The 23229-nt window shown below is 41.3% G+C and overlaps 1 protein-coding gene and 1 long non-coding RNA gene across 7 annotated transcripts in view; one reads left to right on the top strand and one right to left on the bottom strand.

Moving 5' to 3' along the window:
• The window catches only part of LOC124999568 (potassium channel subfamily K member 2-like), a 30626-nt gene extending 21919 nt beyond the window's left edge, over positions 1 to 8707 (bottom strand). For 3 of the 5 annotated variants that reach the window (XR_007111191.1, XM_047574551.1, XM_047574552.1), the window contains exon 1: positions 5892 to 6978. Coding sequence is in view for 4 of the 5 variants with exons in the window: in XM_047574551.1 (XP_047430507.1) it covers positions 5892 to 6224 (333 nt within the window). In the remaining variant the exon portion in view is untranslated. Of the gene's footprint in view, positions 1 to 5891; positions 6979 to 8313 lie in introns of those variants that run through there. The other 2 variants (XM_047574553.1, XM_047574554.1) reach the window with 2 other exon arrangements.
• On the top strand, positions 2479 to 6035 carry LOC124999570. Of its 2 annotated transcripts, none has more exons than XR_007111192.1 (3): positions 2479 to 2744; positions 4190 to 4599; positions 5901 to 6035. It is a non-coding gene; the product is annotated as an uncharacterized LOC124999570 (long non-coding RNA). The 2 variants fall into 2 exon arrangements; XR_007111193.1 differs by having other exon boundaries at positions 2479 to 2792.
• Positions 8708 to 23229: the final 14522 nt, after the last annotated feature.

Below are 23229 nucleotides of genomic sequence, written 5' to 3'. Positions count from 1 at the left end.
CTGCTCTGTGGCACTCAGCTATATGCAAACCAACATGAGATAAGAACGGGATAATGCGAAGACTGCGCTGGCCGCCTCTGAGCTGAGCCACGCTGCCAGGAGAGATGGAATCGTCTGAGCTTTTTGACATCACTCACTTTTTTTAATTACTCCCAAAGAGAGCGCACCTCTCCTCAATCCTCTGCTGACTGGCGTTTGATCAACGAGAGAGAGCGCAATGGATCACATCATGTGTGTGAGTGCCTGCGTGCGTTTCTGTACATAATTAACTGAACGTAGGGGGCGTGCACCTGAGTTGGAGCTGCGTATAAATAAATCATCATAAGAGAAATGCCTGCTTGGAAGCCTGCTGAACTCATTGAGATATTCGGTGATGGATGAGGAGCAGAGCTGTTTGGGTGGACCAAGATAAATCCCAAGATTTAGGTTAGGTCGATGCTGATCCACATCATAATCAACCTGATAGCACTGATAGTAAGTGATTTTAAATGCCTCCCTGAGGGAAAAGTCCCCAGTTTCCTTAGGCTTAAGTTCTTGAGCCAATAATTATTCAGTCCATTTGAGTTTTGTTTCCAGGGTGCAGGACAATACCCTGCATATAAACACTTAGTTTCTGGAAACTAAAATGAGCACAAATGGAAAAGCCAGTGACACAACGTGTCATGTGTCTATTTAATACAAATGTTGAGTGGAATGACAGCACCCAGAGTGACAGATGATATTTTCTCTGAGCCCGTGAGAGGCAGTTTGAATCACTACGAATAATGATAACACAGAACAGAAGGTAAGATCAGAGGTAAAGAATAAAATCTTAAACCACTGCTGGCAGGTACCAGACTGACATAGTATGATAAGAGGTGGATGGATTGAGATTTTATATTCCCTAAAGAGTGACAGAAATTGACTATTGATCTGCTGGGCTAAGATTTTTTCTTTATCTGTACATACAACTCTAGCAGATGCTGTCAATGTGCACATTAGAAAAGTACTTTCCTATCTCTACTGACCAGGCATAACATTATGACCCCTGACAGGTGAAGTGAATGACATTGAACATCTCGGGACAATTCAGCGTTCTGCTGAGAAACTTCTGGACCTGGCACTTATTAATGTGGATGTTACTTAGACATGTACCACCCACCTAGACCAGACCAGGCACCCCCACCCCATAGTAATGACACTCCTTGATGGCAGCATCCATCCCCAGCAGGATGAAGCCTGACACACACAAACTTCACCAGATTCCGAACTGAATCACAAAACATTAGGAAGGTGGTCATAATGTTATGCCTGATCGATGTACGTCAACAACGCAAGATGCTAAAACCAAAAAGTAGCTTAAGGCTTAGAAAATCAGTGTATTTGTACTAGATGAAAACAGTCTTTGGTTCTTAAAGAAAGTGATGTGTTTACAAAAGAGGCTGTTCAGGAATAAAAACTTCAGTGGAGTGCTAGACCAAAAATAAATGGTACCCAGTCCCAAATTTCAAAATCCAGGACAAATTTTCACTTTTATTTCATTCGATGTACGTCAGAAAACACAGGTTTTGGCAGCAAGCCTTCCACTTGCTTCATTTTATACAGATTTCATTTAGTTTTATATACTAGTAAGAAGACTTAATTTAAAAAAGGACATCACCTAACGTCAAACTAATCAACCTAAGTGTAGCATGCCCTTCAGTATTAGGAGTCGTGTCGTTTACAAATAAGCCGCTGCTTGGGTTCATCACTTAACATGTATTTGAAGAATAATGGTCTTTCCAGTGAAGCAGCTTAATTGCATCATATATAAAAAAGTGTGTTTCCGGTAACATAAATAAAAAGGCTGAGGCCTCACTGTGACGGGAGATCATCATCTCACAGTCATTCTGAAAGAGTGATGATCTGAGGACAGAGACCGCCGTCACCACCTTTAAAAATAAGCTCGGCATCTTAAAGGCAGCCATTTGTCACACGACGCTCTGTCGAAAATAACCTCATTATATAGAGTAGGTGGGAGATCGACATTTTTCAGTTATAGATTCTCGACAGCGGAGGTCAGTTTTAATGCAATCAGGGCCTGTATGTAAATCTGTGCGGTGCATTTATTTAAATATAACTCACGCTCACCACAGCTACAAAGGCTTTTGATGTAAGGATCACCATTTTATGTATTTGTAATCTGCTTCATATTCCCCATGGACACATTTTACAGACAGTCTCACCCAAAAGTAAATACTGCTCTTTTACTCATTGATATGAAACCCATAAAATGGAGAGTAACTCATAAGTTTATACTGGTATTGCATGATTTCCAGGACAGCTGATCTGAATAAAACTACACTTCAAGAAACTGGACCAGTGTTTACCAGATCATGTTAAGTCACGAGATTTTTCTCCGTAAAACCGTGAAGAATTGTCTAAGGCATTGCTTTATGTAGTAGCCTTGCTTGCTCAAGATAAAAAAAAAATATGCATGTGTTGTTTATTTCATCTTCTGCATCCCTTTTATCTAACACTGACATTTAAAAACTTTTCTTTTACCGTTATTGACAGACTTGCAGCTGCGTGGGCCACGACTGGACATGGTAGACAAATCAGTTTTCCACTGAGATTTAAAGACCTTTCTACTCTCACACATTAGAAAAGTAATCATCATCCACAAGTGCAATATGCCAGCCTGATTCCCCGAGAGGAAACGCTTTTCATCGACCCTGACGAGTGTGACGCTGAGATGGACCGATCCATAAGGAGTCACGATGCCAGTGGGTGTCTTTTACCAGAGGGATGTTCAATCAATACGGATACTTGCGGTATATTGGCGTTGTGCATTTGCAGTTGAAATTAATGATTAACGTTTTGGCCTTAAATTTAGTATGAGTGCAGACTGCCAACCTCAACGACGTTATTAACATGTCTTAGTAGAAATCCATTTATCGTCAGGTTCACATAAATTTTTTTTATTCAGTAGTTGGCTCTTCTGCTGATATTGCAGAGTGCTTCTGGATTTCACGTGGGGACTGAATAGGCTCTCAGCCCATTGCGTTGAAGCTGACAGAGTCAGAGTGTAGAGTGTAATATGCAGTTGGCTCAGTGACGATGGGGGCGGGGTCTATTGTTTACAGGAGGCATAGATTGACAGCTCCTGTGTCGCTGAATGAGTGCAGTGCTGACTGAAAGATAAAGTCTTCTGCCTCCATTTATGAAATATGTTGGATTCATGTTAATGTGTATTTAAAGATATATAAAATTTCTTAGGGAAAATAAAATAAAAAATACATTTAACAATATATAATTTTTTTATATATATATATACATATAAAAAATGTTTAATCAATCAAAGATTTTGCTCCCGCCCCCTCACCCCCTTTTGAAGACCTATGCTTTTGGTTTTGGAGTCCAAACTGATACAGCATTTAATCAGTAGTAATGCAACAGTTTATACTTATTACTTTATGGCTGATACCTGTGTAACATCCATATTTGATTGATAAAGCACTAGTTTGAATCCCAGCAGCTTTTGATTATTTGATGTTTGTCACCTGTCCAGTTTGGAACCAGGCCCCTCAAAGACTTTATTTTTTTGACATTGACCATGACTTGTGTGATGAACCAGTAGGTAGCAAGCCAGATAAAAGCCTCACCCGATCACGTTTCCTTTCATTGTTGATTGCTCCTGTGGCTCTCGATAGCCGCTTGGTTTAGTATATCTTGTACTTGTTTCAAGTATCACATTGGAGTCCAAACATTAAACTCACCTAAACACTGCGTGGCAGCTTCCTGCCTCCTACTTTGTGTCTGGAGTAAAAGCACTGGCCAGGACGAGTTCAAGAACAGAGACAGCAGCACGTGAACAACGTGTCAATCAAAGCTGTCAATCAACACCAGCGCTTTCTATAAGCCTTCAAGTCTTACTGACAAAACAATCATTTCATTCGGTATTTATAGACAGGTTAATGCTTCCTGAATGAGAATCAGCATCCAACAAGCAGTGGACATAGTTTTTCACTGGCTTCAGGCTCAAGGAGTGTTCTGTTCCCCCTCCTTGAGGTTTCTCTGGCAGCTAATCCCTGGGCGGCTCCTTCTATCTGTCCCCTGGTTGATTAACTCGCCTGCATTCATCTATCTACTCATCAAGCAAAGGAAAATGTTTCTTGTTCTTGCCACTTACTTAACTTTTTTGACGCCTTGTTTTATTCTTTGTCCCCAGTTCGCTTGGGTGAGCTTCACCAGCCTCGGCATTCAGTCTCTCCGGTCGACACAACAGCTACCGCCTGCCTACAGCTGCCTAGGGATTCTTCCATCTTCACCATTTTCCACTTTGTGATTTTCCTCCCTCTTTATTAAGCTGTTCTTGTGCCTGGCTTTGTCGTACTGTCTGCTTTTGGATCCATTTTGAGGAGAGTTGATTCCTATGATGTTTTATATAATATACACAAAGGAGAAATTGGGTACAGAGCTGATTTCTGATGTTACACAACTATGTGTGTGGAGACGCTTTTGTTAAGGCACATACCAAAACATGGTTTCATTTAGATGTACACGTTTGCCTTCAGAACTATCAGAAGATGGGTACACTGTGGTCATACAGGGATGGACACGGTCAGCAACAATACTCAGGTAGGCTGTGGCATTTAATGCTCAAATATCCCCCACACCATTAGACCGCAAACACCAGCCTGAACCATTGATACAGTGCAGGATGGATCCATGCTTTCATGTTGTTTATGCCAAATTCTGACCCTGTCATCCAAATGTCGCAGCTGAAATCGAGACATGTCAGACCAGGCAACGTTTTTCCAATCTTCTATTTTCCAATTTTTTGGTGAGCCTGTGTGAACTTTAGTATCAGTTTCCTGTTCTTAGCTGACAGGAGTGGTACCCAGTTTGGTCTTCTGCTGCCGTAGCCCATCTTCTTCAAGGTTGGACGTGTTGTGCGTTCAGAGATGGTATTCTGCATTCCTTGGTTGTAATGAGCGGTTATTTGAGTTACTTTTGCCTTTCTATCGTCTCCAACCAGTCTGCCCAGTTTCGTCTGACCTCTCACATCAACAAGGTATTTTTGTCCAAACAACTGCTGCTCACTGGATATTTTCTCTTTTTCGGACCATTCTCTGTAAACCCTAGAGATGGGTGTGTGTGAAAATCCCAGTAGATCAGCAGTTTCTGAAATATTCAGACCAGCCCGTCTGGTACCAACAACCATACCACTTTCAAAGTCACTTAAATCCCCTTTCTTTACCATTCTGATGCTCTGTTTGGATTTCAGTAAGTGGTCTTGATCAACTCTACATTCCTAAATACATTGAATTGCAGCCATGTGATTGGCTGATTAGCTATTTATGTTAACAAGCAGTTGAACAGGTGTACCTGATAAAGTGGCAAGTGAGTATATATCATAGTTTGGGTTAAATTCAGTAGTCTGTAAAGCCTTCATCTTCTTTTCCACCTGTAATATCAATCTTGGATCGGGGCCATGCTTAAAAGATAAAGCAGGAGCAATGTTGCCTTTTGGCTGGAAACAAAACGTAACAAACTGCTGTTGTTCATGTTGGATTTCAAGGTACATTGTCTCATAATCCAGCAGGATGTAAGATCTATGGAAAATATTTAAATTAGCTGAAATAAATCCACCACCAGCGGCTAAGGAGGCGAAAGCTCTGGCACTGTTTGCTCAAATTCACTGTTTGCACCGCAAGACGCAAATCTCCCGAAGTTACAGAAATAAAGAATGGCTGTCAGATACTGGTATTGATCTTAACATGTTATGTTGTTCCCTCTTTGTACACGGCTTTGTGGCTTTGTTTAAAAAAAAAAAAAAAAACCTGTAGAGCAGCGTGCGTTTCGTCGGGTGCTGCAGCAGAAAGGAAAAGATCTGAATTATTAATGCGATGCTGATGTCTGCGCCTTACCTTGACCAGATCTTCCAGCTCAGAGGAGTTCACGCAGGCGTGCGTGGCCAAGAAGTCCAGTTTTTCGACAAGAATGGCCAGTTTCTGGGAGCTCTCGTGGGGCTGCTCCAGCGCCCGGAACACGGTGGCCCCGATGATGAGGTACAGCACCACCAGGAAGAAGATGGCTGACACGGTTTTCCACCTCATGACTGTAGTCCGGGTGTCGCACTCATCCTCTGGGGTGTTCAGCACAACTGGTTTTGCCGAGAACGAAAGGCGAGGTTTAGAGTTGTGGGCGGCAGACTTTGGGTCAAGAAGGTCAGGTGCGGCCACTGCAAAGACGGAACCCATTAATGTGTGTGCAGTCGTCTCAATGTCTGTCTAAGCTGCCTAATAGTTGGTGATACAGTGACGATCTCGAGAAAAAAAGGAAACTTTATAATTAATAACTTAATTAGTCTCTATTCTTCACTATGCTCCCATTGGATTATTCATTAAACTCATATAAATGTTCCGAGACAGAATGCTGCAGAATATTCTTCATTGTCCCGCCCGTCCTTAAAATGTAAATGAATGCAAATGGTTTTCGGTCGTATGTGAAATATGTGACAGTGCTGCTAACAGACATTTCTGAAAGACACGGTCAGCACAACTGCGGTAAATGTGAACTAAACCGTGGCCCATTCTTCATTCCTCTGACGCAGCGCGCATCCAGCGACCGTTTGATTCAAACCGCAGACTCGGCAAAGGCACAAACTTAATATTTATATTGCATTTTGTGCATCAGACTTCAATTTGCTGTTTTCCGCTACATCGACCAAGAAATGGAATTAAGAATGTAAGAGATCCTTAATGAGAGGTGGCCTCTCTGTCTCTCTCTCTCTGAAGAGTTTGTAAAATCGTTTGTGGTCAGAGAGACGTTTGCATTTACAGCCCACTTTAAGATAATGTTTCCTTTCCCTCCGCTTAAGTGTCCATTCTTCAAACCTCTAGAGTCCATTTCCGTGAGGAAATGGAGACTTTAAAACCAGCTACGAGATTCGAATGTCCATCTTGGACACAGTGGACGGTCAATGAGAGTCGAGGAGAGACCGAGCATGCTAAAAAGATCGATTCCCAGGTGCATCGAGGAGAGGACAGAAGTTGACATCAACAACAACTGGCTGAGTCCAAAAAACTCTCTGCTGTACTGCCCTGTGTCGCTATGCAACATATATGCAATATGTATAAGGAATATTTTGCATTAGCTGAATTAAAGTTTTATTGCGTGCAGTCTTGACTGATTCATAGTCCTGCACAATCCTACAACATGCACCATTGATTTATTGTTTTTGCTTTTTCTTTATGCCTTAAAAAAATCAAAAGACAATACTGACAGAGAGTATTGTTCAGCCTGTTATTGCTATGCTGAATTTCGTGGTGTTTGTAGTGCCTGGTTACATTCTAGTCTGATGCTGAGGCGTGGAGCGTCTTGCTTGCATCGGCGCATGTTGTAATAAGTAGAGGAGGCATGTGAAGATCTCTGAAGACATGGACTCACAACAAAGACACTGCGCGCCTTTATTGCATAGTGAGGCTTTCTTATTATACTTCCTTAACAGAAGAAAGCAGTAGGATGGGGGTCGCTTCACTCTCACTGGCATGTAATAATTTTCCCAACATCAGCAACATCTGGACTACATGTATATATCTGTAAATGGAGCTGGATGTAATCATGAACTCATTCATCTCATTAAAGCCCCGTCATATTAGTAAAACGTTTCAGTGTAATAAGAATAAATAAAGGACAGCATCCTGGTATATAACACCTACAACCTACAGTATGTGCTCTATAGCAGCAGTGGGGCATGCTGCACGTCCCCCTATAGGACGTGAAGTAGCCCACCATTGATTTTTTTTTTGTTCCACTGTACAAATCCAACCACTGAATGGAAGCTCATTAAAATTTAAACACTTTATATCACAATCCTCGTTCTCCTAACAGCTTGCTACAGTAAATGCAATTACATAACCACTCGGAGAGGTCCCACCGGCTAGCATTTTACTGTAAACAACTCATGGATAGGATTATTTCTCAGTAATAAGCCGAGCCAATCCGATAGAAATGCACATTCTTTTCTATAGCTTTCGAGATTATTGCATGTGCAGGGCAGCACCTTTGTCATTAAAACCATCATCTCCCACACAATTACCACATCGCACTTGTACGGGCTAGTGGAAGCTGTAAGAGTAGAATAAGATGAGCTGTATGCATGGTTTTAAGAAAGAGAAATAAAAAAGATAATTTAATTGAAGCACCATTAGAAATGAAAAATAAATATATTTTCCAAACATTTTCAGTCCCCGAAGATCAAACTTAACAGCTGGATATTTCACGGAGAATATTTCTAACCATCACCAGTCTAGTGTTCAATTTGCAACTTGTTGTGTGCGCACTTACTTCTCTACCATCTCTTCTCTCGTTGTTTCTTCATGGACGGATCTTTATTTTTATTTATTTGTTTGTTTTTTTGTTTTTCTCCGAAATAACGCTTTCCTTACAAGAATCGCCCTTTGCCTCCGGTGCTCCCTCCCAGGGACCTGTCCGCTCCCCACATGGTCTCGGCGAATTGCGCTCTCCTCCACTTTACAGTCTCCGGAAAAAATACATCCAGAACATCGCGTTCCCACCAAAAGGCGCGCTACGATGGGGCGTGAAAGGTGCGAGGGGACCAGATTGCCGCCACCGATTCCGTCCAGGTGTTTGGAGACATTGTGCGTGCGCTCCGAGCGGTGGGACGCGGGGGTCTGGATCGTGCTGGTCGGAGGAGGAGGAGGAGGAGGGGGAGGAGACACTCTCTGGACGCGCTGCACTCTCACTGCGCTGGTGTGGACCGTGTGCGCTCACGGTGAAAGAGAGAGACAGAAAGATAGAGAGAGACAGAGAGGGGGGATCTGATTTCTGCTCAGCACTTCAGATGCTTTTTGTGCTGCAGCATATTTCACATGACAATGGGTGAACATAAATATGCTTCCTCCCGTGAAGCATGAAAAAAGGATGCAGCTCAGGATCAGGGTATCTCCATTTGTACAGCGTGGTTGTATATGATGAAATGCCACCACTCTTGGTGTTTCTAACAAAACTCCTCAAAACGCTTCTATCTTTGTCAACCAGTGATTCTCCTTGGTAGCCTCACAACAGTTTCACCAATCAGGCATAACATTATGTGTGTCTGCACAAGGACTGACAGGCATTGGGGGGTGTCCTGTGGCCTTTGGGTCCTACGGGTTGAGGGGAGGGTCCTCTGTGGATCAGACTTGTTCCAGTGCATCCCTCAGATGCTTGAGTATGAGTTTGTTTGATCTAGTGAATTTGGAGACCAGGCCAGTACCTCATGCTGTTTTGTTTTTTGGAGCTGCTCCCAAATAGTTTTTGTCAGAGCACCTGTGTCAGACTGCATGCTGCTGGGGTTGGCTGCTGCCTTCAAGGAATCAAGGAGTGTCATTGCTATGGGGTGGGGGTGTCCGGTCTGGTCTAGGTGGGTGGTACAAGTCTAACCCTTTGACTTCCGCACTAAGAAATACAATTAAATATCATTCCTTTTTAATCTATATTGTGCACTGCATAATGATTATTTTATATCATTATTAAAACGTTCACATGATTGTACAGATTCATAAAATTTAAATGCTGAAGCTGAATGATGTATATTTTCAAGCTATGGTCATCTGTTCAAAAGTGATACATCCCAAAATATATAAAAGCCACAGTTTAGATACTTGTATATATAATGTGTTAACGCAAGAGCAAATGTGCACATCTTACAAAGTGAATGACTAGCAATGGTTAGAAACTGAAAAATTGGGCACAAAATGAACAGTTAAGCATTTTATTGTCTACTACTACTACAAAAAAGATCAACTGTGTGGTTACAATGCCAGTTAAAGGTCTAAGTCACATGCACATGAATGCAAGGTCCAAAAACTTCCCAGCAGAACAGTGAATTATTTACTTTTGTTGGTTTTAATGTTGTGGCTGATTGTTATAGATAGCAAAGTACTTTTCTCAAGTACACTGGCAGAATCTGCTAGAGTTGCCCTTTTTTGCATCATTTGTTTTCGCTCAAAGTCACCTTGTACTTTCACAATTAATCACAGGTTTGCGTACCCTTCGCTTCCTCTGTGTCCAGTGTCTTTCTCAAGGACATTTTTGTTCCATTTTCGGGGTAGGAAATAAAGAGCGTCGCCTTTTGCTGAACCAATGATTTACACCAGTGGCTCCGAAGTCACAAGGCCCACGTCCCACCTCCGGGCGTCAGGCGGCTTATCAGTGAGACGAAACAGACCTCAGGTTTTTAACGCGTTAATTAAATTCATGTGAATTACCGAGGCTGTCAGTGAGGTTTACGTCTCTGGTCGTTCTTGCTTTTCACCTTGGCATGCATCTGTGACCTCGACGTGGACGCGCGTAACCAAAGGCTGAGAGGGATTTTCTGTGATTTGATGGTCGGATGCTGTTCAGCTTCTTTTTCTGTCCTTGTGTGCGTTTGTGTGGAGATAAATAGACAGACAGAGAGAGGGGGGGATGAATGTGTGCAGATGTGCCCACAGTATTGATCACATTTGCATGATCCACTGCTGCTAATTGAATTTAGGGAGCTGGTGCAACAGTGCTGCTTTTCTTCGGGTGCTCTGACACACGCCGAAGTTCGTTGCCAGCGCTGGATTGATTCATTTAACAAGGAGGTTATCTTTGGAGCCGCAAAGTGATTTAATAATTGCTTCTCCAGTTTCCATTCTGTCTGTCACTTAATCCCTGCGTGTCTGTGGCAGAGTTAGCCCTCCGTTTCAGTGAAACTTATTGAACTGTAAGAATAATAAGCTACAGCAAGGCATTACAGTCTTGCGGCAGCTGAGTTGGCTGAGAGAGGGGGGAATAGAGAGGGAAAAAAAAGCATCTACTGCGAAAAAGAAATTAATGCAAAATGGAAAAATGTAGACACTGGAGTTTGCATCATGTCTGTTGAAAGGCTTTCAGACGGCGCTTCCTCCTTTTCTTCTGACAATCTCTTCATTTCTGGCAGATGAGCTTTAAGTCAGTTCACCCCTCATCTCCGTCTGCTGCCGCTGACAGCAAAGGTGTTTGATGGCTTCGGCCCATTAGTCGGAGAGATGCCTCCATCAGTCAGATAAAAGGACTGTCTGTCGCTGGTTAAAATGTGACTACGTTTGGGGTTTTGCACCACCTGCCCTTTGATGCAATACTTGTATAACAATGCCGAGTTATTTCTTCAACCCAGGCGGCCGAAGTGTTTCGAGAGCTGGATTTTTGGCGTTAGTTGTGCCAATTCGATGGACAAATATTTTAATTCAAGCCTTCATCTCCATCATGTATGAGGTCTGTCTTAATAGTCAGAGAAGCAGCTTCTCCACTGGCTTCTGCTGATAACAAAATCCTTAAACAGCTTCAATGCAGCAAGGCCGTGCATCACTGAAGGACAGTGTGGTGTTGGTGCAGTCGACCACAGAGCAAGGCGAGGTAGAGAGCGAGAAAAGAAACTGGAAATTTCTCAAATCTGTCGAAAGAGACACTAAACCAGACACACGCTGGCTTTGAGTTTGTTTAGGTCGTGTATTTACATGTATAACAGTAATGTTGTGAATTTCTATTCAGCCACTTCTTTTCGGCACAAAGGAAATGCAGCCAATTACACGTATAATATTGCACATGTGCTCCTGGAATGCACTTAAAAAAGACATGCTTTATCAACAGAACTACTTGTGCCAACAGAAAGAGCTTGTGCTGTGCGACTTTGACGGCCTGTAAATCTTTATGACTTCACTTTAAAGCATTTGGTTCTAACTTTAGCTTACTTACGTCCACTCCATTTATCGGTTTTCTGCCTCTCTTGAGATGAAGTATCTCCTCTTTTTTAAAACACATTTGTGCTATCTGATGTGCAAAGATGCTTCAATTTCTTCTCAATTTTTTATTTTCTGCTCTTTTGATTATTTTAGACCTTGAAATCAATTAGAGCAGGCACATTGATTTAGAGCAGGGGTGTCACACGTACAACCTGAGGGCCAAAGAGTTCAGTGTCACTCGTGGGATGAATTTGCAAAGTGAGAAAATGGCATAGAAGACATTAACTGCAATTTTTGGTAACACTTTCTATGACGGTTGTATTTATAATGCCCTATGAATGCACTCATAATATTTTATAAAGCATTATAATGGTCATTATTACCATCTATACATATTCACAAGTCGTCATAACCAACTTCATGATGCATTATGACAACTGGTTATGAATGATTATAATTTTAATCTGAATAGTGCATTATAAATATGTCAATATCTGCCTAGTCACTTGTTAATTTTATGATGCATCATAACTACTGTGCTTTGCTAAATGTGTATAGTGATGCATAATAAGTTTTGACTTCTACTATAATCCTTTATATCTGTAGCTATAAGTATATGTAATAAAGTTATAATAATGTATACATCTCCCTACAGCACAGTTATAAACAGCTATGCAATATCATAAGTGCTATTTGTCAGCTCTAAGTAAAGTGACAAGAATATGACACTATTATTAACAGATATAAGTTATTATGAGTAATTAAAAGGTGCAATGAACTAAGTCTTGAGTCTGGCATCTTTACCCCATATACACAATATTATAAATAACTGTTAATGTCATAGGTGTTATTTGTCAGCTTTAGGTAAAGTAGTGCAAATGAGGTGTTGTTATAAATAGATATAAGATTATTATAAACAAATATGAGGCACAATGAAATGAGAGCCTGGACAGTAAAGACAATTTATTTTCATTTAAACCAACACTCATAATCAGAATGATCATCAATGCTCTGAGCACATCACACAAACACATGAAACACGTGAAACAGGCCACAAAAGTGGCACGGCGTGGTCCTATACTATGTCGTGGTGGTTATCATTGGAACAAAACTCACAATGCCACTGAAATCTATCTTGGGTCATTATGAAATTTTCCATATGCATGCCAGTCTTGCAAATGATGTGATGCAGGCATAAAACCTGCATGAAGTCACATAACAGTAAATAGGTCAATAGCCCAACAGTAGCCACCAAGCGACCTAATTATTGAAATTTGTAAAACACCCAACTTCCCCTTAATCAAAAATATACCTACTCAGCCTCATGTACATTATATTTTCTTATATCAAGCATGTGTGACCCATAATTTCTAGCAAGCCAGTACTCCCACTCTATAACTTTCAGGTGTTGCCATGATGCCGCCAAACATCCACTTTAAAGGTCTGCCATGCAGCCTCCCAGCATTATTACACACTGACAGACACACTACAAGACAGTAATAAAGACAAAATATTAAGACAGACACACACACACACACGGACAGACAGATGGACAGACAGATGGATAGAAAGACGGATAGAAAGATAGAGATGTGGCTCTTAAAAGTGCCTTTGGGTTGGTGAGGTGATTCAGGGTCAAAGGTCAGGAGATGGTTTGACAGCAACTACAAGAAGAACAGAGGCAAATCTTTAGTGCTCTAGCTGGGTTTGTTTTTATGCAGAAAGGTTTGATTGAAAACAAATAAACAGATCACGTTTTTTTTAAAATCAATACAGAAGGTTTAAAGCAGCCTAATGAGCCATTATGTTACCGCATATCATGCAGGCAGCGCAGATTACCCGTAGGTGGCTTAACCTAGCTACACGAAAGTTACAAGACACGGCTAGTTTTTCCTTACAAGTTAGATCGTTTTCATATTCTTGCGTTTAATGATTGAAACCATTCGAAATCATTGCTTTATTTTAACCATGTGCCTCATGTAAGCAAACTAAGGCATTAGCTCACAAAACATTAGCAGGACAGAGACACATCCTACCTGTCCTGGAGAGGGCTCAGCGGAGAAAGGACAGAAAAGCCGCTTTCCGACCAGTATACAGTCAATGCTTTCTGACAGTGGGTGGAGCTGGGGAGGGAGGTGGGTGGTTGGGGTCAAAGGTCAGTGGTCTTGAACTATGGGTAATCTGCGCTGCCTGCATGATTTCTGACGTTTTAATCATTAAACGCAAGAATATGAAAACGATCTAACTTGTAAGGGAAAACTAGCCGTGTCTTGTAACTTTCGTGTAACTAGCTTAAGCCACCTAGAGGTAATCTGCGGAGCCTGCATGATATGCGGTAACATAATGTCTCATTAGGCTGCTTTAAACCTTCTGTATTGATTTAGAAAAAAACGTGATCTGCTTATGTGTTTTCAATCAAACCTTTCTGCATAAAAACAAACCCAGCTATAGCACTAAAGATTTGCCTCTGTTCTTCTTGTAGTTGCTGTCAAACCATCTCCTGACCTTTGACCCTGAATCACCTCAACAACCCAAAGGCACTTTTAGGAGCCACATCTCTATCTTTCTATCCGTCTTTCTATCCATCTGTCTGTCCATCTGTCTGTCTGTGTGTGTGTGTGTCTGTCTTAATATTTTGTCTTTATTACTGTCTTGTAGTGTGTCTGTCAGTGTGTAATAATGCTGGGAGGCTGCATGGCAGACCTTTAAAGTGGATGTTTGGCGGCATCATGGCAACACCTGAAAGTTATAGAGTGGGAGTACTGGCTTGCTAGAAATCATCGGTCACACATGCTTGATATAAGAAAATATAATGTACATGAGGCTGAGTAGGTATATTTTTGATTAAGGGGAAGTTGGGTGTTTTACAAATTTCAATAATTAGGTCGCTTGGTGGCTACTGTTGGGCTATTGACCTATTTACTGTTATGTGACTTCATGCAGGTTTTATGCCTGCATCACATCATTTGCAAGACTGGCATGCATATGGAAAATTTCATAATGACCCAAGATAGATTTCAGTGGCATTGTGAGTTTTGTTCCAATGATAACCACCACGACATAGTATAGGACCACGCCGTGCCACTTTTGTGGCCTGTTTCACGTGTTTCATGTGTTTGTGTGATGTGCTCAGAGCATTGATGATCATTCTGATTATGAGTGTTGGTTTAAATGAAAATAAATTGTCTTTACTGTCCAGGCTCTCATTTCATTGTGCCTCATATTTGTTTATAATAATCTTATATCTATTTATAACAACACCTCATTTGCACTACTTTACCTAAAGCTGACAAATAACATCTATGACATTAACATAGTCATTTATAATATTGTGTATATGGGGTAAAGATGCCAGACTCAGGACTTAGTTCATTGCACCTTTTAATTACTCATAGTAACTTATATCTGTTAATAATAGTGTCATATTCTTGTCACTTTACTTAGAGCTGACAAATAGCACTTATGATATTGCATAGCTGTTTATAACTGTGCTGTAGGGAGATGTATACATTATTATAACATTATTTCATACACTTATAGCTGCAGATATAAAGGATTATTGTAGAAGTCAAAACTCATTATGCATCACTATACACATTTAGCAAAGCAAATAGTTATGATGCATCATAAAATTAACAAGTGACTAGGCAGATATTGACATATTTATAATGCACTATTCAGATTAAAATTATAATCATTCATAACCAGTTGTCATAATGCATCATGAAGTTGGTTACTTGTGAATATGTATAGATGGTAATAATGAACTTTATAGTGCTTTATAGACATAAAGCATATATTATATTATGAGTGCATTCATAGGGTATTATAAATACAACCTTCATAGGTTGTATTTCAAATTTTCAATGAAAGTAGCTGCTATTCCCAATTTCGCCACAAGGTGATTTCACTTTTTTTAGTAAAATTTGCAGACATGACACGAAACTTGAAACTTTGACCCAGAACTAAACTGTAGATGGCACCAATGTGCCTTAAGAAATTTGAAGTTGTTGAAAAACTGTTTTGTAAAGGTTTATTATGGACCCTGAACTAAAATGAGTTTGATACCCCAGATTATTTAGAGTTATATGTGAGCTAATACTCCCTGGTCATGGAAAGTATTAAGGAGATCTATTTATTGACAGAACGTCTCCTGATTCAGCTCTTATTCAGCCCTCATTAAGAGTCTCCTCATACCACGTATACCCTCATACCTCAGCATGTGTGGTCCTAAATCGCTGGCTGCTTCTCTCACACGGGGCGGCAACTGTTGCGGGAACACATGGCTTTCGTTAGATGACACTAATCTTGACAGTAATTTTATTACGAGTGACATTGTTGCATTTATGGGCCATATTATCATAGTTATCTCTCCCAGTGGCACAGCAGAAATTATACAGGGGCGGAACGCCATTTTAGAGTTACAAAAAGTACTTACAAATAGTTTTCTTACAGATCTTTCATGGTAATTGTAATTTTTATTCATGGGTTTTACTGTTTGTGGTTAACAGTACGTTAAATATCCGGTCATTTTGCCTCCTTTCGCTTTAATTAATCTGAACGTTTTGTGGCCGTTGTTACGGAGTGTGGCATTTAGTGGTTATTATCCACAGTGGGCAGTGATGGACAAGATACAAAAAAGAATCCTTAACTTTCGGAACACATATTTGAAAGTAAGTTTTGCTTGTTAGTTATAAGTTTGCTTCCATTCCCAACCTTATTACCTGCATGCTTATCACGCAAAAAAGAGTGCACAGTTCCAGCTCAGAGTCTGACAGCAGTAGTGCTGGAAAAGGGTCGGGAAACAGATGATCCGCAACATCAGCAGATAAAAAAGTGCTTTGAGTTTCACATATTAAATGTACACACAGTGTTAGGTACGTTATGGCCTCGTCTGCAAGCTTGCATTGTAAAAACTCAGAGGGGTTGATGTTGAGCCAGTGAACAACGTCTCCGGTCTCGATCCTGCTGAATCCACCTGAAACGTCCCTCCTGAGTTGCACTTTCCTCGTGCCGCAGTGAGTTTTCAGCAGTTTATCATTAGCAGGGGAAAGTCGTTGAACATGAATTGATTGCGTTTAAATCCTTTGTGTACGAGTCTGTGCGCAGGATTAAAGCAGTGATACAGTTCTGCGTCTTCTGGGGGACTAAAAGTCATAAAAAAGTAAATGTTTCTGTAGTGCAGGTGTAATAAAGCCTTATTTAAAGACACTTATAGCATAAGCCCATATGGAGATGCACAGCACAGGACAAAGTTTTCACATCCTCCAGCCTTCAGCAAATCCAGTTAATTGCATTTTCCGGTTCCATATGAGTGACTCTGATTGGGACGATGTGTGGGTAGATAATACATAGTTTGATACACAAATAGCACTCACATGTCCCTATAACCGATGCTGGCCTCAACACTGTGTTGAATGTTCATCATCACGTCAGGCTGGTGTAATCACTGGCACTTAGATGGCAGATTTCCCAAGAAATATTAGAGCAGACTGAACTCTTTCATCTCCTGCGAGAATCAATCATCGCGTACGCTTGAGCAAATTTAACGTGCACGTGCAGAAGAATAAAAGCGTGGAGAGCAGGGGAGGAGAATGTGAAGTCTGCAAACAGCCCCTGCTGCTACAGTAATTATCTAACCTGAATAGGTGTTTGTCAGGGAGTCGAGGGAACCCTTCCGAACGCGATAAAAATGTAAATAAAAATGTAATTAAGACCAACAGTCCATTCCGCAGCTCAGATGAATACATTTTGCTCTGTTAGACTATAACCTCTGGATAAATGCTCGGGTTTAATGCTAATCTGCTCAATTCAACTGTAACTGAAGCAAAACCATAATTTTACTCGATGTCTGTACTCATTCGGACATGTCCTGTCTGGCCTACTGCGTGCACTAAAGTCTGGGGCTTCATTATGAATATACAAAACATCTCTTCCATCCCTGACTATCAATTTCAAGAGTTATCACTTTCAAGAGAAGGAATTAAGAATAATTTTATATAAGTGTCACACAGTCTGGTCATTGCTATTGTATAAAAATTCCAATAAATTCATGCACACAGACTCCTGCATTAATATTAAAAGAGGTGAAACGGCCGCCACGCTTGCGGAATAAAGCATAAAAGACTGTCAGTCAGACGAGACATTAAAAACAAAAGGTTTAAAGATTTGTTGGATAAAGTATTTGACACATTAGAGCTCGGTTTAGAAATCTACACCGTAGCCTGCGCCAGTGTGAGTGTTCATAATTGTGGGCTGATGTGTCGTTTTGAAGCTAGTTGGCTGCTAGTCAGCAGTGTTGATTTTTTTTTTCTGTGTTCTTCAAACAATAGGGCTTGGAACTGAGCTGCTAAAAAAAAAAAAAAAAAAAAATCTAGTGCTAAAATCACTGCAATGCAGGAAAGAGAGAAGACCATCGAGTAGATTGTGTGTAGGAGGCGGAACGAGGAGGGGTTTTCAGACCAGCCACAGCTGTACCAAAGCTGTAGCTGGAGGAAAAGTTGAATCACATTAAAAATACTTCACACGAGGAGTCACTTTCCATCAGAGCCCTTTATCGACAGTTGGAGGGGGGAGTGATGCCATGAGCTGCGCGCGAATGACCCTGCTCCCCACATATGGAGTCCAGACACTGGTGGATAAGAGCTGAAGAAACGACGCTGCCGATCTTGATGGATGTTAGACGCGCCACCAATACTGATGAGCTCAGTGGAGAGGCGGCGGCCCTGATGGAACCTGGGGGCGAAAAGGGTGCAGGACGGTTGCATGCATCTGAAACTGAAACTGAGTAGTATGAGCATGAGAGAAAATAGGGCAAATGCAAAAATATACACTCACCGGCCACTTTATTAGGCCTGCCTTAATCCTTTGTGGGACACTTTCAACAAGGTGTTGGAAACATTCCTCAGAGATTTTGGTCCATGACAGCATCACACAGTTGCTGTAGATTTGTCGGCTGCACATCTATGATGTGAATCTCCTGTTCCACCACATCCCAAAGGTGCTTTGTTGGATTGAGATCTGGTGACTGTGGAGGCCATTGGAGTACAGTGAACTCATTGTCATGTTCAAAAAAATAGTCTGAGATGAAATGAGCTTTGTGACATGGTGCATTATCCTGCTGGAAGTAGCCGTCAGAAGATGGTACACTGTGGCCATAATGGGATGGACATGGTCAGCATCAATACTCAGGTATCCTGTGGCATTGCCCATGCTCAATCTGTGCTAAGTGGCCCAAAGTGTGCCAAGGTAATATCCCCCACACCATTACACCACCACAACCAGCCTGAACCGTTGATACAAAGCAGGATGGATCCATGCTTTCATGTTGTTTACACCAATTCTGATCCTGACATCTGAATGCAGCTGAAATCGAGACTCATCAGTGTGAACTCTAGTCTCATCTGCTACCATCAGTTGATATGGGGTAGGGGCGTCTGCTATGGACTAGGTGTTTGGCACATATTTAAGTATGAATGCCAGGTCCAAAGGTTTCCCAGCAGGACAGTGAATCGCCACAAGTTGGTCAACATTATTTCCTTCTGCTGCAAGTGGTTTAAATGTTGTGGCTGAATTGTGCATGACTTAATATGACGTTCAGTCATGGATGAGTTTGATATTTGCTTATGTGAGAGAAGCAAGTAACAGAAGTACCTTACGATGAGTAATGAGGGAGAAGTACTATTAGTAATAGTGTCAGTAGTAGTAAGATTCTTCTAGTGCTGCAAGAAAATGTAGTGAAAATAGAGATAAATGACACCTACAGCTCCATTCATTATCATACTCTACATTAAATTATTAAAGTTTTACTTCTTTGGGCCATGAAAACTGAACTAAAACTAATAAAAGAAGAGTGAAAAGTATCTTTATTGGAATAACTCTTAGAGATAAGAAATGTACCAAGGACTCCCAAGTAGACTCTGGGTCACAACCCAAGAGAACACACAACCACAGGTTTAATCATTAGTATCATTTGTATTTTTCGTTTTAATTGCCTTCAGCTTCCCTCATAATTGTGCATGAAGCACAGTATTCAAGTGGACGTTGCACAGTGGCTACATTCCTCCACTGCTAATGAGGGATGTGGGTGAGATGTTTACTCTAATTACAAAAGGTACATTAACTGCTCTATGTTCACAGACACAGTGTTCATAAACAGAAAGAGGTAAAAACATTTCCTTTAATAAACCAACCCTTAATGGTGGTAAAGAGGCAAAACTAAACATAGAATTCCAAAGATCTTTCCACATCCACGGTGACTACTTGTTCCATTTAGGTATTGTGTTTTTCCAGGATGCAGTTTCACTCAGGCAGTAATTACATAAGTCTCAGACAAAAACATCACAGGAGACTCTAAGAATATCCAGGGCATTAGACGTGAGACGGAGAAGAGCTGAAAACTGCACGGACGTCACATCCAAAACAAACAAACAACTGGAATTGTTGAGTTCTGAGAAGACGTTTCACCACAAGGGATGAAATTTCACAGAGCACGAGTCGTTTTTTTCAGTTTTCGAATTGAATTGATCATTTCGGATCAATAAAGATGGGAGACGTCGAGGTAAGGTTGACTGAGGAGTTTCGGAAAAAAACAACCATTTGTGTGACTCGGCTTTGGAGAAATTTCTTCAGTTGAAAGTGAAGCAGGAAGTGGAAACATGAGCAGGTTAATAAAAGTATTTAAGTATACTTCACTGTGGATTAGTTTTGATGTAAGCGTGGCCAGCAAACATAGTGTTTTTTTTTCACTCTGCATGTTAAAGATATCACCAATTCATCTCTCAGCTTTACATTTTTCAGAAGAGCATTATATTAGATAAAGCCAAGATAAAGAATTCATTCAATCCCCCCCAAAAAATGACCAAAAAAAAAAGGATCTTCACAAAAGTAACACCCATGCTTGTATGTGCGGCTCTATTCACACTGATAATAGGCAGTAGAGGCGCATCCTATTTTTAACAATGACGCTGCTCTTTTCAGGCCTTTTCTTCCTACCGCAGGATCCAAGATTATCTCGGGATCGGTGCCACATCCTGTCATGAAGAAAATAAGAAACTTTTCCTCTGGGGTGGTATGTTTGACAAGATGCATGCGCTCTCGTGCACGCGTGCGCTGTGACAAATAACACACGAGGGAAGCTTGTGAAACAACAGTACTCTGTGTGGGAGAATAACATCCTCCTCTAGCGGCTTGGATCTTGCTGCTGGCATCAGATTGATTCATCAATTAGGAAGGTGGGCTTTCGGAGAGAGATGGTTTTAATAATCGCTCGATTTCCCCCGGATTCTGTTGCTCCTGTCCTGCTGTCTTTCTAGTAACCTGTTGTTTATCGGCTGGATGCACACGCACACACACACACACACACACTTGGGAATATGCTCTTTCTCTTTAGTGCATCCACTTGAGCAGCTGCCACTGTCCTCGCAGACAAGTGACAGGCAGCTGTTGGAGGTAATCACAGCCCAATCAATACATGTCTGAGAGCTGAATGCGGGGAATCCACACGAGGGAATTGAGCATATTTAACTCCCACCTCTTCCCTTCCTGTTTACGGGAACACTGAACAACACAAACCACCACATAAGATTTCCAGTTGCTTAACAAAGATGATGTTGCTGTAAATGCAAATATCAAACTTCTGTTGGAAAAGTTCATGCTTTGAGACATCTGGAACACGTCTGAGTGTGAGTCCGCTGGAGCATGGGTGACTTGGGCTTTTGCACCTTGTATAATAAGCTCTTGCCCAAGGATATTATAATGTGGTGTTGCTTTGATAAGGAAGTCCTCCCCCTCTTCCTATCACAATGACTTTGTGCTTACCCAATTCCCTTTGGTGGCTTCAACACACAGCAGCCCAACAGCTCATTATCTGTTGAATAACAGTCCTCTAAGTGGCATATACTATACTTGGAAAGCACTTTGTGCACTAATATGAAAGTTGCCTAGCAATGCTTCTGTAAAAACTTTATAACTGGACAAATAATTGAAAACTGAACGGTGAATGCTCTTCATTCCCACTGCCAAGACATTTTTATAGCTGCCTTTTAAAAACACTCTTCAAATGCTCATCGAGCCGCACATCAGATGGAGAGATGGTGTTAGATCCCTGCCATGTAGGTCACAGCAGACACAGGATCATACACGCACACACCGAACAGTGAAATCATGTGTGTTTTGCAGTTCATCTCCAGGTGCCTCCGCTAATCTCACCATGCACACCAGGGAGCGTGTGCCATCTGGGTGGAAATTAAACAGGCAGCAAACAGGCACGGGCTAACCAGATGTTAATCCATGGTTTCCTGTTTACCTGCAACACACTTGGATGGCGAGTGAATCAACAATTATCTCCTCCCTGATTGTGTTGCCGCGGTGACACGTGTAGCTGCTCGTGATATAAATTACAACCTGGCGAATACTGTTGCTGTCGGCGAGCCCCGAAGAAATGAAGACTGATTGCAAAATATGGTTCAGGGATGCTTAAAACTACACAGGCCAGCTGTTTCTGGAAAAGTTCTGATTATAGGGAGCACGTTTTATTTAACAAGTGACAGAAAACGATTAGCACAAGAGGTTTATGGGCTAATTGCTGCGTTTTATAAGTTGCAGTTCAGTCTCTGCAAAATAACAAACAAAACTGATGCTAGCAAAAAGATGCCATATAAATATTGCAGTCTCGACTTTATTTCCTCAGAGCCATTATTTTGTTTTCTGTTGTAAATGCAATCTGGTTGTAATAGGGAACTGGTTGAGGAGGACTCAAATGACTCAGGACAAAGGGAGTGGATAGAAAGTCCTAATTTAAAAAGCAGACAAACACAAAGTCCAAAGAAAAACCATGAAGAACAGTAAAGGAAAAGCACAAAGCACACTAGGAACCCAATACAACATTTCTGACATGGAGCGGGAAGGAAACACTAAATACGGGGGAACAATGAGTCATCGGTGAGAGACGTGAGGGCGGGGCTAACAAACAGGGAGAGCGACCACACAGGGAGTGAAGACATCTGAAATGACAGAGATATATTTGATCATGACCATGTGCAGCAGAGCTGTATGTGACATTGGTCTCCATGCCCAGATACATGGGGTCACAGGCTGTGATCATTGCTGTGCCGCTGAATTTCAAATAGTACGAGCATCTGTCAGTGTGATGTAGTTGTGGTGTAAAGTACTATGCAAGAACAACTCCAACACCACGACGTCTTTAGCAGGAATGTTCAGTATATCTCTCTCTGAGAGGACTAGAAACTGTAAAATGTAAAAAAGAAAAAAAAATTAATTTACATTGAACAAAGAAGAGTTTACATATTATTTTCTACGATATGATTTCCATATTTGCTTCACGTTAGATGCTGATTCAAAATACATAGGCAATGGTGTGTTTATACTCTGACTTAAGCCCTTTCCGCACATAAAGGGATTTGCTTGTCGCCCATCGCTTTTAGATTTGATCGCTAGAGGACGTTGCAGGATTGGAGCTAGGTCAGCGTTCCCAAACCACCAGGCCTTGGAC

Source organism: Mugil cephalus, chromosome 21 (genome assembly GCF_022458985.1).
Source record: "Mugil cephalus isolate CIBA_MC_2020 chromosome 21, CIBA_Mcephalus_1.1, whole genome shotgun sequence".
Classification (NCBI taxonomy): Eukaryota; Metazoa; Chordata; class Actinopteri; order Mugiliformes; family Mugilidae; genus Mugil; species Mugil cephalus.
This window is presented reverse-complemented; position numbering and strand designations above follow the sequence as displayed.